At 39.2% G+C, this 19068-nt stretch overlaps 2 protein-coding genes across 4 annotated transcripts in view; one reads left to right on the top strand and one right to left on the bottom strand.

Annotated features, from left to right (window-relative positions):
• Nucleotides 1-19068, bottom strand: part of LOC127054057 (uncharacterized) — a 511088-nt gene that overhangs the window by 70372 nt on the left and 421648 nt on the right. The window lies entirely within an intron of this gene.
• DOCK1 (dedicator of cytokinesis 1) overlaps nt 11-19068 on the top strand; it is a 620463-nt gene continuing 601405 nt past the window's right edge. For all 3 annotated transcript variants that reach the window (XM_050959274.1, XM_050959273.1, XM_050959277.1), the window contains exon 1: nt 11-172. In XM_050959274.1, coding sequence (XP_050815231.1) covers nt 127-172 — 46 coding nt within the window. In that variant the 5' untranslated portion in view covers nt 11-126. The remainder of the gene's footprint in view (nt 173-19068) is intronic.

Genomic DNA, 19068 nt, shown 5'->3' with positions numbered 1-19068 from the left:
AAACTTTTCCCGTCCCGCGGCTGGAAAATGGCGGCTTAGGAGCGGAGTCCCCGCATCCCATCCCGGTTCGGCGGCTGCGGTCGCGGGTCCCCAGCGCCTGACGGGCGGAGAGCCTCCCCCCGCGCCATGACTCGCTGGGTGCCCACCAAGAGGGAGGAGAAATACGGCGTGGGTGAGGCCCTCTCCTCCGCTCCCCCGGGATCCCGCTTGTTGCGCTTTATTTGCTTGACTCAAACTTTGCACAAGTTCGTTCTTTTCCCGGGAAAGCCCAGAGTCGGCGCCCGCACAACTCCCCTGCTGGAGCGTTTCCTGCTCCCGGCCTCTCCCCGGGCGCTGCAGCCTTTTCTCCCTTTATTTCCTTGCCTGCTGCTTATTGTCTGCATTTGCGCCGCGGCGAGGGCAGGCGAGCTCTGCCCATGGGGCTGCCCTGTGCCGGAGCTCGTGGCTGCTTGGCACTCCACTGGGAGGAGGTGGAGGGCAGGCGCGCCTATTCCCTCCGCAAAGGCCTTGCGTAGCGGGGGTGGGAATGTGGAGCAGCCGTCGCTGCGGCCTCTCTGAAACTCACATTGGACATCGCATTTCCTCCGCGGGATTGGCTTGACTTCCGTGGCACTTGGCTGCTAAGTAACGTCCCGCGGGCCCTTTTCCCCCTAGCCGCCTGGCTAGGGTGCAGCCCAGGACAGCGCTGTGGGAAGTTGCTGGCAGGGCATTATTACCACCCTCCTTAAAAAGATATCTAAAGTTCCGTCCTTCCCCAGGACAAGCCTGGTTTTGATTTTTGTCGTTTTTGAGCTAGGATGAGCCTCTCTGTAGCCATTTCTCGTTCACTGAATAAATTTTTCTTTTATTTATGCAGCCTAATTGCAGTGGGTTTTGACTCCTGCACTGTAAGGGCAGGTGTTATCATCAGTGTATTACGGATTTTCTGCTTTGAATTTCTTAAATGCCTGGTTTAGAAACATAGGAGAGGGTATATTTCAGTGATCACGGCAAACAAGGCTGTTAGGGGTTATTGCCCTGTCACTTTTTTTTTTTTTTGCTTTATTTTAGATGAGTATAATGGGACACAATTGTTACACAGTTTATTTCAGGTTTATTGAAATAGCTCTCTGCTGGTAATGGTTGAATAAAATGTAAAATTCCAGAACTGATCCCAAACATTTTTTAGGGTATTTACTTGACTCAGTTCCTTTCCCTTGGGAGACTGTTCATGAATGTTTGGTGCATGAATTGTAGTGCTTACCCTCCACAAATGAATGTTTTGACAGCACTGAGCGCTCTCTAACTTTACTGTTCCACATTAAGAGAAGTAAGGTTTGGGGATAGATGGAGAAAAGGGCACTCTATTCTGCAGAAAACACTATTTTAGATATTTCTCAATTTCACATCTGTCCCTCTGAAATGAGAGAGAGGAACTACAGCTGACTGTTAATTCAGAAGTCTCCATAGTAAAGTCAGTATCTAGGCAGAATGTTTAGATAACCAGAAACTTCCTGAATTTCAAGGTGGACCATTTCATCAAAAGCATTTGCTATGAGTAGAAGGGGAGCAGACTATATCTTACTTGCATATGTAAGAGTGTTTCTCTTGAGGTAGGAAATATAAACTCTAGTATTCCATTTGGAAATGTTAATGTGAGAGAATTTTTTTTTCAATTTGTGGATTCGCTTAGAAATATTGCTTGCAAGTGTGAAAATGAATTTTATTTTGTCTCGTTCAGTGCTTAAACTTTTTTTTGTATTTATTTACTTTTTTTTGAAGAACCACTGTATATAATGGAGAAGGAAGTTCTGGGACTGGGAGGAGCATAGTGAACTTCAGGAATTTATTGTGGGTAGTACATAACTTTTAAAATTTCACGTCTTTGTAAAAGCAGCAAAGAGTCCTGTGGCACCTTACAGACTAACAGACGTTTTGGAGCATGAGCTTTCGTGGGTGAATACTCACTTCATCGGATGCATGTCTTTGTGTTAGACCCTGGTTTAGTAGTAGACCCTTACTACCTAGATAGTAAATGGAGCGATGCTTTATGTGTAAGACACACAACTTCAATTATAAGGAAAATAAAAAAGGAAATTAAAAAATTAAGGCTTCTAGTGGATCATTAACTCATCCCAAAGGTGTCTAAATATTTCAGATCACATTGTATATAGATTCACATCTGTATCTTCTGTAACTGTTTTAGGCATGATGGGATGAATGAAGGGGATGCTATAAAGCTAGTCATTTATAGTCAAGTGTGGATTTTATATAAGGTCTTTCACAAGTACAGCAATGTGTAATCCTGTTTTTCTGTCTCTTCTCCAGTATCACCAAGGTGCAGTTGGGAAGTTTAATTGTAAAGCACAGACAGTTAATTCAGTTTTTGATGCTATATAGTGAAATCCAGTTAACTGAACGTTTAAAAGACAGATGCTTGTCTGTTTAACAGGAAAAATCATAATGGTTGAGTATATGTAAAATCTAGTAAATATGTAGGTGTTTAGTGATCTAGTGGGCTACTTGGGAAGCAGATTAAAGTTTGAATTTAAAGCTCCAGCTCTTGGTTTTTGGAATACTGGGATCTAGGACCACTGCCAAGAGGCTACAAATTAGATGAAGAATCTGGAGAGCTTGCTTTTCAGGAGCCAAAGTAATGTCTTTGGTTACTTTGGGTAAAGATTAGAGGTGTAAATTAAGTTCTTTAAGTAAATCTGGGTATCCATTGTGGGAAGCTATCACATTTTAGAGATATGGACTTCACTGAATTAAAATTGAAATACTGCTTTTGATATATATAGAAGACAGAAGTATTTTGGAACTAGCTGACGTACTAGTGTTGAATCAGTGTTTTATCTCTTTAAAAATAGGTTCAGAGTTTGTAGGAGAATGGTGCAGTATCTATATATTTCTTAATTCCAAATATAAGATCTTAGAAAAAGTTCATGCATTTATTTGGTATAACAGCTTCCTGGGGCTCCCCCCCTCCAGATTAGATGTGAGTGGTGATCACTAGCTACATTATGGAAATTCTTGAATGAATTTCAAGGGTGTAGGAGTTGAAAATAGATGTATTGTTGCTATGAAGGAAAATTAGATTTGATGCTAAGTGAACATAGACATTTTAATTTGCCTGCACTATACTCTTAAAATCTGGCTCTCAAAACAGATTTAGGATGAATATCCTTTTTTCTGCATCACTGAATTGCCTTCTAAGGATGATTAATATGTTCAATTTGGTTACATGTGTTTTTCATGTCTGTATATTAAACTAGGAGGATTCTGGTCTTGCCAGATTTATTGTTTTTGGGAAACCTAAAATTTCTGAAATGTTTTAAAAAGCGTTTGTGTATATCAGTTCTGTATCAGTAAGAAATCATCTTGATTCATGGGAATATACTGTTTAAATGAACATTTTCATAAAGAAAGGAAATAGCTTCCCATTTAAACATGCATCTGTTTATAGAAAAATCAATATGAGGTAAATGAAAATCTTATTTTTTTTATCAATTATGTGCAAGGACAGCTAGTCAAAAGGTTGGTAATAAAGTGTTCCCACTGAGATTTTTCATGAAAGTGGCTCGACTGACTGACTTTAAGTACATTACAAATCTAAGATGTGAAAAGAGCCTTGAAACATCTTTCTTCTCACAGCTTCCCTTTGCTTCTTCACCTCTTTTAACACACACACACTTTGTCTCTCCCCCTCCCCCCTTTTCCTTTCTAATCTTAGTTGCGTGTTCTTTATTTCTACCCATATGGTGTAGCCTCTGACATCAGGGAGATCTTGATGGAATTATTGCGGAAAATGATGGATGAAGTGTAGTTGTTCTGAGTTTTCTAATTCAGTTGCCACTTTCCATCAAAGAAGCAAAAATTCTTTTAAACAGTCTAACTACTTGCCATGCTCTATCTTGGAAAATGCTGTTAATAACATTGACTAGAACAATATGATCTGACGATTTGAGGGTAAAACAGGAATATCTATCACTTCATACATGGGATTGTTAATTCAGCTGCAGTTGGCTCTTAGTGATATATATAAAATTAATGTTTAACCCTTGCACCTTTATCATATGTGTGCTACCCTTAAGCAAGAGTCGCCGTCAATAGTGGTAGGATTAATAACACCCCTTACATTTTTTTTTATTACTTCTGTTGTAGTCATGGGAGCTCAGAAAAGTATTTTCTTTCCTTTGAGCTGTATGCTTCTGTACGTGACTAGTGTTTTTAAAATATCAGGTTCCAGAAACTTACTGGGTATGTTGATATGTATCACAATAATTTATTCTCTGTATCTGTACTGATGGGTAATGGTGTCAGTATGATACTGTAGTAGGATATTATGTCCCAGAAATGGTGTTTCCTCTCTATTAAATTAATCTTTTGGTGTGGGATTTATAAACTATCCTGAATATCCCATGCACGTATAAACTACAATTGCTCCCTCTAAATGAAAGGCATTATAATGCAGTTTATAAATATTATCATAGAATGCAGTTGTAAGTGTGACTCAGCTTCATTTCCTGCAGGAATACGGCACTTCATTCGGGGAGAGGTCAGGCCAGGAATGGGTGTGGGGGAATGTGTTGTCTCTTAGCAGACTGAACATCATTATTGGATTAACACAGAACATAATTTAAACCACAATTAACCTCATTAAACTGTAGGATTATTGATCATATCTTCCCTCACTCTCACCCCACATGTAATATCTTAATTTTATATTTTGGCTCTCATCTCAAACCATTTCAAAGACGTATACATATAACACTACTGAAATACAGCAAACTCTGCGGGGCCAGGAAGAGGCAGATAGGCAGACCAGCCAGGGGGATATACAGCATTCTGCACACAATAGTGGTAGTGGTTTACAGGGGTCCAGAGACTTCATGTCTATCTTATCCGCTATGGTGTTATCCCAAGTGATCATGAAACACACCTCCACAGTCCACCACACACTTACTTGCCTTCAGTCTGGATGTAGGTACTGTAATTTTTGTGCTCTTTTGTCCTGGTTGAGCTCACCCGTCATGCATGCCAGGAAGAGGAGCTAAGTGTGGTAAGCTGTCTTAGAAGACTCGGGGTACAAGATATAGTAAATCTGAGTCTGTGTGACTCATGCCTGCAGATTCAGTGTTTCCAGGCCTGCACTTCAGCATCCACTCTGTGTTAAAACCTGAGCCTCACAACCGTGCTGGTATGTCCATGCTGTACTATGCAGATCTGAGTCAGAACTTCATTTCCTTTGGGCATATACTATTGTATCCCAGGCTTCCTAGTGCCCTCATCTGATTCATTGGGTTGTGGGAGAACTTGTCTGACTGTCCTGCTGGAGTTGACCAGAAGTGTTTTGGGTGGTTTTAACCAACCATTACATCCAGCTGAGACTTTTTGTGATTACATGCTCCCAGCAGCCAGAGCCACTAACATGGATCCCAACCTGATGGAAACGGTGTTTCTAGAGCAGGGCTCCAGACTGATGGCATCACATCACTATTTGGACCTGGGATGACCAGAACTTTTGCATGAAGAAGCAGATGTTCTTGGAGGATTGTGATCAGCTTGCCCCTACCCTGCAGTGCCACAATATCTGTATGAAGGAGACCACGCCAGTGTACAAGTGGATCACTATAGCCATATGGAAGCTGACTACCACCATCTGCTGCAGGTACAGGGCTAACCAGTTTGGAATTGGCAAATCAACTGTGGGGCTTGTTGTGGCAGAGGTTTGTGATCAGGATTCTATGTACCCAAAGGTAGTGGGCATTACAATGTTCTTGAAATAATTGCTGGCTTGGAGAGAACAAGTGTTGCAAACTGGGCCAGGGCCATTGATTGGACTCATGCACCTATAGTTTGCTCACCGCTAGGAGCACATGAATACATAAACTGGAAAGGGCTCCGACGTGCAGGGCCTGGTTGATCACAGGGGCAGATTCATGGACACTAATGTGGGCTACATTGGTAAGGAACATGATGCCAGGGTGTTCCAGACATCAGGACTTTAGTATTATGGTTAAGCAGGAATATTATTCCTACCAAATGGCATTGTTACAAATGGACTCACTGTCCGCACTGTTATAGGGGACCTTTCTTATTCCCTGCTGCCATCCATGACTTATGAAACTGTACCCTGATTTCAGAGGACCTAGCGAAAGAAGCTTCATCTACTCACTCAGTGGCTGTAGGATGATGGTAGAATGTGCATTTGGCAGATTGAAATCCTGTTGATGCTTTCTTCAGAGCCATTTGGAAACCATGTTGTCAATACAGTCTGCATTACTGTGTCCTGCTGTGTTCTGCACAATGTCTGTAAGGAGAATAGTGAACATTTTTGCCAGGAGTGGGCTCAACCTAATGCTGGATTTCTGAATCGGTAAATTCAGCCAAACAATGCACTTGTCATGAAGGTGCTAGATCCAGACACTTAACAGAAATCAGGGATGCTTTATGTGCCCTCATAATGAGTTTGTGCAGTCCCAAGCCTGAGGGGGAATGAAATGGTATTTGAAGTTGCGCTGTGTATGCTTGTGAGGCAGCTTTGGTTTTTTTTTTTTAGAACATTGGTATTATGTACACCTCTATCCCGATATAACACTGTCCTTGGGAGCCAAAAAACCTTACCGCGTTATAGGTGAAACTGTGTTATATTGAAATTGCTTTGATCCACTGGAGTGTGCAGCCCTGCTCCCCCGGAGCACTGCTTTACCGCATTATATCCGAATTCATGTTATATTGAGTTGCGTTATATTGGGGTAAAGGAGTATTAAGAATTTTGTAAACACTTTCATGAAATGTAAAGAGATGTTATACATTTTGTAAATATTGGCCATGTACTTAAATTTACAGTTTATGGATTACTGTGATAAGTTTTAAAACTTTTATTATGAAATTTCTTGAGAATGGGCTGATATTTGTTAAAGTTTGTGCCACTTTTAACGTTACATATAATAAAACTTGCTTATTGTAGTCTTGTATGCAAATTCAAAACTTTATTTTACACATATATTTACATAACAATGTGAAAATCAGCAAAGCAGGCCAGCTGACATCAAAACATACAACTCAGTAACCAAACTCAATGCCAATCAGTAAAAGATGCATATAAATAGATAGCATGGCAAACTATTTCTAGGTGTCCTTTGTCCCACTATTTTCCTTGGCCTTTTTGGTGCATTTTATGTGTGCCATCTTTGATCAACAGATTGCCGTGCACTACTACTGTGGGCTCTGTGCTTACTACCAATTACAGTACCGGGTCGAATTCCTCATAAAGAAGGCAGTAAGATGGGGAGTTCTCAGAGGTGCTGTTAGAGTCTTTGAATTTTCAGTAATCTGTCTTCAGCCTCTTTATTCACTCTGCTTAGCTCTGCTGCCTGCTTGATCCCCATTCCTGTCAGCCGCTTGGATATAGCTTTGTAGATGTGATTATTTTTTTTGTTCTTGCTAAAATCTAGCCTCTGATGCCAGGTGTCCAAGATGTTTATCTGAATCTGGTTGCATTCCTTTGGCCATCTAGCCATGTGTTTGATGCTGGCTAACTTGTTAATGCTGCCAGTGTTTCCAGTTGAGCAGACCATGTAGAAATGAAAGGGAAAATGTCAAGGAGTTGTATTTGAATGAAGAGGTTCCTTCTGGTTCCTGAAAAGTAAGTGGAAAGTATCTAGATGGAAGGACTGGGAGAAACAGCCTCAAGGGATCATGGGATAGCATTGGTGGACTCTCCACCAGACTTGGGTGTGACTCAGACTGGAGTTGCACCCACAGTGCAAAATACCATCACAATGGGACTTGGATTCTGATGCATCCCCCTTGCATGGTCCATGGGCCTGAGTCCAGAGGGGTCCTGGCCTGAATAAAGCCAATTTCTGTGTGGACGAATGGGGGCTGGGGGTTTGGTCTTAAATCTGAGTGAGAGCTTAGAGGTGGTGTGGACATATTATTATGATCCCAACTTATGCTTCATAGAAAAGCTAATGAAGAGACTCTCCAAATATACCGGACCTCTGCTAATATTCTGGACCCTTTCTGGCTTGACTTTTTACTGGGATAAGGTGCAGAGACAGTGCCAGTCATGCTGGTGATTTATTTTGCCTTAGCCATGGTTAAATGTAATATTTAGAATTTGTACAGTGATTGTGTGTGTTCAAAGCACTGTACAGATATTCAGGGCTGGTGTTAGGGGCTGATGAGCAGGGCAGCTATCCTAGATGCCTTCATTCGGGCATGTTTAATTTTTTTTTTGTGCTTTTGAGGGTGTATGTGGGGGAACTGAAAACATTTTCTGCTGTGGGCCACAGAACACCTGGCATGGCCTTGCAGATATTTAATCCGGACAATACTGAGAGAGGTGGATCATTACAAATGGGGGGAAAACAGGTGGAAAGACGAAGTATCTTGATCAAGGCACAGGGCCTCTTATCTCCCAATCCTGTGCCTATAGAGACACTCCCCGACTTATGCAAATCCGCATTTACGGAAGAAGTTCCGTAAGCTAGAAATAGGTTTGGTTTTTTTATGTGTAATGGTCACGTTTATGTTTCCGACTTACAGAAAATTTGAGTTACGCAGGGCGTAATGGAACGCTTGCATAAGTCGGGGAGCATCTGTACCTTCAAACTGCACTACCTTTCATGTCTCTGGTTATTGTTTGCCATGTTGCTCTGAATGGCCAACAGTTTAAAGGCATGGATAATTCTGCTGCTGTTGTCTGCTGTGGTTCCATAAAATCTCACCCTTATTGCTCTGCTCTTGGCTTTGGATAAATTGGCCATTTTCATAAATTCAAGGCGAAAGAAGATGGTGAAGGAAGGTTCTCTGACTGTGACAAGCCATATTCCAAGTACTGGTGTGAGCATATAGCTAGGTGACCTGATGTCCTGATTTTATAAGGACAGTCTCAATTTTTGGGTCTTTTTCTTATATAGGCTCCTATTACCACCCCATCCCCTGTCCTGATTTTTCACATTTGCTGTCTCGACACCTTATAGCTAGGTAGGGTTTCATCCATTAGCTCAGTAATTGTTGGACTAATAAATTACGCCAAATCATTTTCTTATCATGGTATTTTTGATCTAAGTCTGTGTACAAGCACTAGCCTTCTCTGCTATACCACGTTTGTATGACATTGGTAAAAGAATTCTATCTTTGGCCCTAAAAATACAGGGCATTGCTTCCACTTGAGGTAAGGGATACTAGCTGTTGGCTCTGAGCAGCATATTGGCTTATGTCTTGTATATACATGACTAGGTCTCATTTTATCCGATAAAAGGCACAAGTTGCCAGTTACTGGTAACATCTTGTTAAACTTGCTGATGTGGCTGGTCTTAGGTTTTACAGGGTTCTGCAGGAAACGACAATATGGGCCTCAGACAGAGTTCAGGGGTGGTAAATTGTAGCACCTGACTGGGTCAGTCAGGGATGTATGTCATGAGGAGTATGTGGGAACACTTTAGTATCAGAAGGAGGGAACTAACTGTGAGGCAGTTGATCGTACGAGTGATCAAAAGGTTTTAATTGCCTACTTTGGTCACAATACATAAGCTTTTGGTAACTGGGAGAATGGTTGGGTGTTTGCATTAGTCCTACAAAATAGGTGTTAGGATAAAGCACGGGAGTGGGTGCTGACAAAGCAGGGCCCTCCAAAAGCTTGGGAACCGCTGCAGTCCAGCTCACCTCACTGAGTCAAACCTTCCCATTAGAGACAGAAGGAAAAAGATTGTTAGTATAAGGTTTGGAGCTTTGACTGACACTTATGATAATATATGGAGGGCTTTGACTGGCAGCATATAGGGACTCTCCTCATAGTTTTGAGTTGTAGAGCTGTTGATTTTGCATTCATAGTTTCTGAAAATTATGTCAAGAAGAAAAGGTTCATAATGTATTACAGTGAATCTCTCCTGCCAGAAATGCAGGTTAGTTCTCTGATAGGTCATACAGGATAGTTAAACTTCTGCTGGTGGGGAACCTGGCCAAAAGCCATGAAAGATATTAAAATACACATGAAGTGTTCAGTGTTAAAGATGCAGTATGGATAGAAGCCTAGATATCTTAAGGCTGATATTTTCCTTCTCATGCTACTGTTTCTGTGTGTGCTAGTAATGTCTGAGATGAGTCAAGGACATTGTGCCAGGCTTAATTTGGAGTTTCCTGGTTTAAATAGCTTATTGAAATTGCAACTGCTCACTGTGTTTTCTGTTAGATTATCTTGAGTGTCCTGCTTTTTATTGTTTGTGCTGTGCTAAAGCAACATTGCATTACTGCTGTTCTCTTGGGACTCTCTCATGAAAATGAGATGTGTATCTTAAGAGGCGCTCCCAGAGAAATTTTTAAAATAATGATTGTAAATGTTGCTTGTGATATTAGTCTAAACCTGTTTATCTGTTTAAATAATAATAATAATAAATACTTGTTTTTTTAAGTCCTTTCATATATGTAATTATTTTGTGAAACTGCAGGAGGAAAAAGTACTGATAGTTTAATTCCTGATAGCTTTATGCAAAATTGTACACTACATTCCAACAAGTAAATAAGGCCTCTTCCAAGACTCTTGAAGCAAACAAGGATCTTTCTGTTGATGAAAGTGTGTTATGGATCAGGTGATTATGATTAAATTTCAGAATTTCCTCTGCTTGGGATGAGTCCATGAAAGGAGCTGAGCAGTTGTGAATCACATTGAAGGGGCGTGCTCAGCCCCTCTCAGGAGATTGTCTATGGTTACAGTATAATTCACTCTTAAATTAAAAAAGAGAAACAAAAAAGGCAAATGTACTTACAAACTTAGTTTAATAAAAGATGTGACTGGCATTTTAAAGGAAGCAATCAGATTTCTTCTGATATTTTTGATTGGTATCTGATGTCCCTGAGCGCTGAGAGAGGGGAATTTCCATTGTAATACAGTGATATATTTTTCATAAATATTAATAGCAATAACTTCTGATTCTCCAGTGCCAAGCTGTCAATTATCTATGTCCTCCCCTTTATTATAGTATACAAACTTATCCGAGTGTCTCTTAGATGGAGTTAGACCTGATATGTTTGAGAGAGTTTTAAGGAATGTTTTAAAATATCTATTAAATTAGCCTCTGCATAAAATGCTTTCTTGGTTGTTGAACTACATTGTGTGTATCTTTTCTAGGGCTTCTATGGAGGATTCTGTTTGGTCTTGGGGTGACAGTGGCAACTGGTTTCTCTGAATATAGGAAATACAGTCCTATGCAGGCAATTTACAATGCTGACCGTCTCCCTGTCAAATCTGACCGCATTCCAGAGTGTGTGGCTTGTTTTTGTGGTATAAATTATTTGAAATGTAAAGCACTTCATGTCACGGTAGATAAAAATCATGACTTAGGAAAACATTTTTCTATTTAAATCATGTTTTTATTTCTATATTGCTAGTTCTTTTACTTTATCCCCATTTTATAGTCTTAAATAGCTGAAGTGGATGTTATATATTTGTTTTTTAAGTTTCACAATTAGTAAAATTTCAGATTTTACATTTTTTTTTAAAGTAAGAATTTTCACACTTAGAATGCTTATTTGTGCTGGAAAAAAGCAAGTCCAGGCTCTCATTAACATCTTCTCTGTGAGAACAAAAGACACAAAATTGAAAAGCAAATAGTCTATGCCATATTTGTGACCAACACCATTTTCAACATTTGAATTTCTACAAGTCGAGGACGATTAAGTACTTGAGCCAAGCTGTGCTCCTCCATTGGTGCTTGTGTTTTCACTAGGAAAAAAGGGTGCGTTTTCAACCTGACTTAGCTAATTCAAGGTAAAAATCCTAGGGATGAGAAGGCAGTTTCTAATTTTCATGTGAGTTAGCAAGCTGATAATACTTCAATATTTGAAAACTATAAACTTCCTTGTCTTCCTCGCATTTTATCTTGAGTTAAGAACATATCTTTTTTCTTAACAAAGACAGGGCCTAAGATTTTTTAAATAAAAAATATCATGTGAGCGTGTGATGCAGTAGTGCTTGCTTAACTTCAAGAACATGCTTATGTGCTTAAAGTTATATATCTGCTTCAGTATTTGCAGGATTAGGGTCTGAATTTTCAATATTTTATTTTTTGCTTATAGCAGTTTTGTAAGAACTGGTATAATATCTAATACCAGTAGTTGCACTTAAAAACAGTATTTATAATTTAATTCATTATAAACTTTAGATTAAAGTTGCAGTAGCAGAAATTTTCAAATTAATTTTACAAAGCCTCAGTCTGATTTAAATCAGTGATTTTAAAAAAAGGTTTAAATCAATTATTAAAATTGTTTTGGTTTAAAAACACTCTGTCCTGGTTCATGCTGAAGAGACCTTTTCCATTATGGATACTAGAGGTCCCTCTGGCCGGCCTGGTGTGGAGCAGTGGGGGTCTTGAGTCTGCCGTGGCTGGAGTCCTGCTGGGATGGCCGGGGCTGCTCCGGCCAGCTAGCCTGGTGCGGGGCTGCCGGGTTAATGGTTAAGGTCAGTTAACGATAAGCCTAATGCTTACTGGTTAACTGGTTAACCTTTTGCATCCCTAATGAGTACCATCAGCTCCAGTAGTCCTTTGCTTTTGTTCCATGCCTCAGAAGTAGTGGGGGAAAAATTCTCCTGACCATATTTTTAAAAGGTTGATTGTCAGCTAGCACACTTGTGTTGTAGCCACATGACACTCAGTAATCTGCGCCTGTGAAAGACAGTCTTTTTCCTTTTTCAGGGCTTTATCCGTGGATCCTCATTTAAAGAAAGACGTTTTGCCTTTTCTTCTCCAGCTTAGCAGCAGTACTGCTAGTGAGAGGGTCATTCTATAGGATTTCAAGGGAACTTAGGAATTCTTTGATTTAGCACAATTGGTGGTTGAATTGGGACCAAATACTCCTATGAAAGTGTCCTGCGTGGCCACTGAGCTCCAGCCACCTAGACTCCCTCCCCCGCCGAGCAAGAGCAGTGGTTACAGATGTCTGAGGAGCTTTTTGGACAGTTTAAAGCAGGGCCTGGATTCTTGGGTATTCCCAACATTCAGTTTAGCTCCTTTCAAATGAAACTGATCTTAGCTACAAGATAATGCAACAGGCCAGTTAAAAGGAAAGGATATGTTCAGGACGGTACTTTTCTCTCAACCCTCTCTAGACTTCTTCTGTAGCTGGCTCCATATGTCCTGCATATTGAGGAGGGAGAAAGTTTTGGATGCTCAGACATCTTTTGGTTCTCAGTCCCTTCTGCTCCTGATTGCTCTTCTAAGGGATCAGCCAGGCATTCTGTCATAAGTGACAGCACTGTCTTTCACCTGGCTTGAAACTCCCGGTGACTTTACATGTAAGCAGCCTTTTGACTCTGAAAGACCCTGCCCCTCCCACCTGTTTTGGCCCAGCTTTAGGGCCTAAGTCCTCAGAGGAGATCCAGACTGCACTCATGCCTCTTCTCTCCGCCTGTCTCCTGCCATAGGGTCATAGTGGCCCCCTGGTCTGGTGGTTGCAAGTTGTCCTGAGTCCCTCAAGTTTCCTGAATAGCACTCAGTCTCTTCAAAATCTTCTTGGTTCCCATCCAGAACTTATCACAAGAAATAAAGACCTATTAGGAGCAGAGAGGTCCAACAGCCTTCCTCATTTGAAGAGTTGATCAGCGTCTACAGCTTTTTCCCAGTCATCAGCAGAGGCCTAAAAGATAAGGTTGATGAGTTGGCAGATCTTACTTACCATTGCCAGAACTCTTCTTCGTGGCTGTCCTTAACTCAGGACCTTCCCAAGATTAAACAAAGGAAGAAAGGCAACCAGTCCTCATTATGCTAGAATTTCTGGAGACAGTGGTGGATTTGACCCCAGAAGAAGGGGTCCATCAGCACAGTCATTCAAAGCTATACCAGGTGCAAATAAACACCTCAGTTCTTTTCCATCACCAAGACTGACTCTTCTTTTTTCATCTTAGCCAAGATTGCTTCTAGTACAGGAAGATCCTAAACTGAATGTATAGAGCAGAGGCCTTCAGGAGGTTGTAAACCGAAAGATCAAGAGTCTGCTAAAGAAGGGCTTCAGATTTCCTGCCATTAGCTTTCTAAATTGCAAAAAGACCATCTGTACTAGGCTGATGGAGCATTAAGTTCCCACATGGGAGAAGATAAAATTTAGGTAGGTAAAATTAATTTAATTATTTTTATTTATACTGTCTGTACAGTTTACAGTTTTGCAGCGATACTTTGTGTAATGTTAGACAGATGGAGCCTTTTGCCAGAATTAATGCAGAATTTCATTCCCATTGAATTGCTAGTCCTCTGATAAGACTTGCAAATTATTTTAGCATTACTTAAAGTTCATGATAGAGTTGTTTAGTTACGAGGACAGTTTTTGATTTTCCTATAATAAGATGTCTGTTCACTTGTGGAATTAGATTTAAAAAATGTTCCAGTAATAATTATATCAATGCAGAACTTAAAAAGTTTGAAGAGTATAATTAATTCTTAAACACACGTTTTTTCTATACAGTGAAAGAAATCCTATATTGCATTACTGAGCATTGTGTAGACATTAGCCGATATCAGCATTTTCAGCTGTAGAATTTATCAACTTTTCTTCTCTAAAGACAGTAAAGAAATATATACAAATGTCCTGTCCTGAAGATATTAATTGTATTATTGATTTTATATTTTAACCTATAAGTTCTGATGGGAGTCCTGTTTTCAGTGTCTGAAAATGGTTGTTTTCTTTAGTACTTTACTTGCTCTGGGGGCCCATTATAGAACTACAGTCTTATTGGCAACATGTGACTGAAAGGTAAGGTATCACAAGTTGAAAATCTGAATTATTTGCCAACACTTTTTGTTCCTAAATGTATAAAAACATATGATTGATTATGCCCAGCTTACAATGCAGTCCAGATCTCTCTCTCTGTCTCTCAGTAATTTTGTCTTCAGTATTGTTTACCGCCTGCCAACCTTTGTGCTATGTGCAGACTTGATCAATGGTGTTATATATAATACAATTTTTTTTTTTTTTTACCAGTCATTGATAAAATTACTGAGTAGCATTGAGCTGAGAACTGATCCATATGGAATATTCCTAAAATCACCCCTGCTCACTGATGATTCCCCATTAACAACTACATTCTGAGATCTATTAATTAGGCAGTTTTAAAGTGTCATATCAATTTATATAGTGCTAATTTCTTAATCAAAATGTTTTGGCTACTTAGCTCCAGCATTGAGAGCTTAGAGGTCTTGACCATTCACCTTTCTTGTGCCAGCCTTGTGCTATTTGCTCCTGAGGCTAATAAATCATGATCCGAAATTCTAAGGGGACTACATCACCTATTTCTCCTTATCCAAGTCATTCCTGTGTAGTTTCATTTTGGTGGTGACAGCAGATCTCATTGAGGTTGTCCTGCAATGTAAATAATTGCATTGTGACTATGCTGTGCTATTTCAGCAAAAGACCCTGTTCCATATCTGAATTTCAAATGCGCTGTTAGCCTAAAAGGTTCTTAAAAAGTTTTATGCAGTACTGTACATTTTTATTTAAAGCCTTCATCCTCAAGGATCCCATGTAGCTTTACAAACTATCTAGGTGGATCACTTTATCTACTACTGATATTCATCTGCCCATGGGATTGAAACATGACATCTTTTTATCAGCATTGGACAACTCTACAGAATAGTTTAGGACTTGAAATTTGTCTGTGTTATTTGGTTTAACACAGCTGCTTCTGAAGAAGTTCCATGTATCATTTGATAATCAGAATTTCAGGTTTACATCTCATACAAAGACCAAACCTGTAGCAAAATAGTGTTTTCAGCTAGGATTTTGATGTGGTATTGACTCAGAGGGAAGAGTACTGACTTGCCAATACCACTTACTGTAGCATCTTGGTGTTTTCCTATTCAAATATTGATCTTGCTGAAACTTGCTTAAGTTAGAACTGCTGATACAGTAATGATTCAAGGTGGTTTGGCTGTATGCTATATATAGTTAACAGTTTTGTGGTATAATACTGTGCCTTTGGAGCATCTGCTCTGGTGTGTGGAAAAGCTGGTAGGAAAAGGGAAGTGAATGTAATTCAAAGTCAGATGGATGTATTCTGTCAGGAAGGACTATTGTTCTGCTCGCTATCTTAAATGCAACAAACATTGCAAGATTTATTTGCTGAAGTAAATGTGGTTATGGATTGTCCGATATCAGCTGTGGACCATCAGATGCACTTTTTCTAATCATAACGTTAAGTCTGTTACTGGATCGATTCTGTAAATACTTGTATATGTGTGTTTAAATTTGTCTAAAGAATCAATGATAGATGACTTATAGCAGTGAGTGGAAATGAGAATGAGGAACTAGTTCTAATCCATATTTAAAAGATTTATGATGTTAAAGATGTCTGACAGTTTTATCTATGTACTTCTACATGTTATAATGCTGACTCTTTGAATAAGGCTCAGCGGCAACTAGTCAAAGTCTGTACAGGATTTATGGGCTGCTGTTTGTCAGAATACTCTTGCTTTGGCAGGAAGATGCACTGGATAATCTAATAGGGCTCTTTTACCTTCATCTTTATTCTATCAACGTTTACAACATAAAAGCTAAGGATTTTTTTAATTTGAAGATTTTTTTTGGCTCTAGTTCTTACTTTGCTGTTTGTGCAAAGGTTATTTTTTTAAGTATCTCAACAAAAAGTTGCTTTTTACAAGACTAATGAAGGCCTAAAATAACTCTAGAGATATTAGACTCATACTGGCTTGGAGGGATGTATAAATTCAAGTATATTCTTCCTGAACCAGTGCTTGTTAAAAATTTGGTGAATCTGGGTCCTGTAGTAATAATTTTTAAACTAGGATTGTAAAAACAAAGTCTCATGTATTTTCCTTTAAACTAATATAATTTTTGCCATGTTTATACAATTACTGCATTAAGTAAACTCTTGTTTTAGCATAGAAACTTGGGTAATATAAAAAGTAATTGCTGAATTTCAATTTTAGCAGTGAAATTTAAAATATCTATTGAAGTGCATTGCCACTATGTATTTTTGTAACAAAACCAAAATAATGCTGTTGAGAGCTATTATATGTAATGTATCTGTATGTATATGAAAAAGCAAACAGATGGATCAGCAACCAAAATAATTATCAGCTGTGATAGTTGCATTTTTTCTATACAATATTTCATGGTCCTGCTGCTTTGCTGTAATCTACTGGTCATATTGTTGCATCATGGACTTCACAAAATGTGTTTCAATAATTTGTATTGTTTAATAGGACCAAAGGGCACTGGAACAGCAAAGATGTCTGGGAATCTGTTTTGACTCTCATTTTTTTTCTTTTATTAAGTGGAAAATGTAGACCAAAGGGATTTTCTTCTTTAAAATAGATTGCTATTAGATTAACTAAAAGCCTAAATATGTCTTAAAAACAATGATTAAAGAATCATGTGAAATATAGCAGTTTTAGGTTGGTGTGGATATAAATATGTACCAAAATAAAACTGTAAGCTTCTAGAGTGTTTTACACCATTCTTGACTAACACCTATCTATTACTGACTCCAGCACAAGTTAGATGCAAAATGTGTAGGTATTGGTGGGATTTTACTCCTTGGCCTAATTTTCTGTGGCTGTTTGTACCAGATATCACTACGTCTGCCGCCATATCGGCTTGACATTTTCTGCTTAACGACTTCGTAATTTTATGCTGTGCAAACCAAGGAACTTCTGATTTTTGAAGATGTACTTGATCGGAATCCAGGTTAGTTCGCTGGTGCTGAGGTACTCACTCACTTATGATAAGCTCTATTTCCTAGTACAGTGACTCTGACCGAGGTGCATCTTCTTGCCTCTCTGTGACAGAGGTCATATGATCAGTCCAAGGGGACTGCAGAAGAAGAACTGGCAGTAAGGAGTGAATCTGTTGGGTATTGTAATTGTATATTATCAGTTAAAGAATTGTTTAGTTGTTTCATTGTGATTTTTTTTTTAAAGTAATGTGGGGAGAAGTCAGTGTATTAGAAATAAACTGAAATGGAAATTGCTGATAATATTAGAAATATTCCTCTATTGGTCTTTGTAACAAAAATATGTCTAAATACTGGGCCAGGTGGAAGTAGCTCATGATATTTGAGTTTATAGGACCTTAAACAGAGAGATGGTGAGCAACTCAAAAAGTTACACACTTTCAAAAATCTATTGGACAGAAAAAAAGAGAAATCTGTCATGCATGTGAATCCAGTAGACAAATCATGCCAAACAAATATAAATCTTCATGGTAAGTATTTGAAATGTTCAGGGAATACTGTAATCTATACTAAAAGCTACAAAAATATTTTATTAAATTAAGATTTGTTAGGAGAACAGTAAGACTGTTTGGTTAGTCATCAGTAAGTTATGAAATATTATAGTGTAGGTTGTCTGCAACCTTAAACTGTACCCCCTTGTGCAGGGGTTCTCAAACGGGGAGTTGGGACCCCTTGAGGTCGAGAAGTTATTACATTGGGGGTCGCGAGCTGTCAGCCTCCACCCCAAACCCCGCTTTGCCTCCAGCATTTATAATAGTGTTAAATATATAAAAAAGTGTTTTTAATTTATAAGGGGGAGTCGCATTCAGAGGCTTGCTATGTGAAAGGGATCACCAGTACAATAGTTTGAGAAACACTGCCCTTGTGAGTATTCATTACAATACACATTTTAATTAAGTGGTCACATTTCAGGCCAAAAAAACCCACATCAGCAGGGGAAAGAGTGGAATTTTGAAATAGTGGAAAGTGGAACAAAAGATGTTCCTTCAGTGAAGCCCTGAGAATTAGGCAGTGGTGACCCCCCCTAACAAAGGAGGGTGTAGTCCTTGAAATGGGAGCTGTTGTCTTGCTGGGTTATGACTCTCTCTCTCTCTCTGGTCCCACCATGCAGTATGGGCTCACTGAAGGACTGGCCCTTAATTTATTTTTTCAGCTTTAGAATAATATTTGAGCATTTTGTTTCATGTGACTGTTCTCCGTGTACCAGATAATCCACACATAATAAAAATCTAAAGGAAACAGTACTTACATACTACAAACTTAAGCATACAACACAAAATAATTGGCTATGTTATTGTGTGTGTATACATGCACACCTCTTTGGAGTTTGCAGCTAA

Source organism: Gopherus flavomarginatus, chromosome 6, assembly GCF_025201925.1.
Source record: "Gopherus flavomarginatus isolate rGopFla2 chromosome 6, rGopFla2.mat.asm, whole genome shotgun sequence".
NCBI lineage: Eukaryota > Metazoa > Chordata > Testudines > Testudinidae > Gopherus > Gopherus flavomarginatus.
This window is presented reverse-complemented; position numbering and strand designations above follow the sequence as displayed.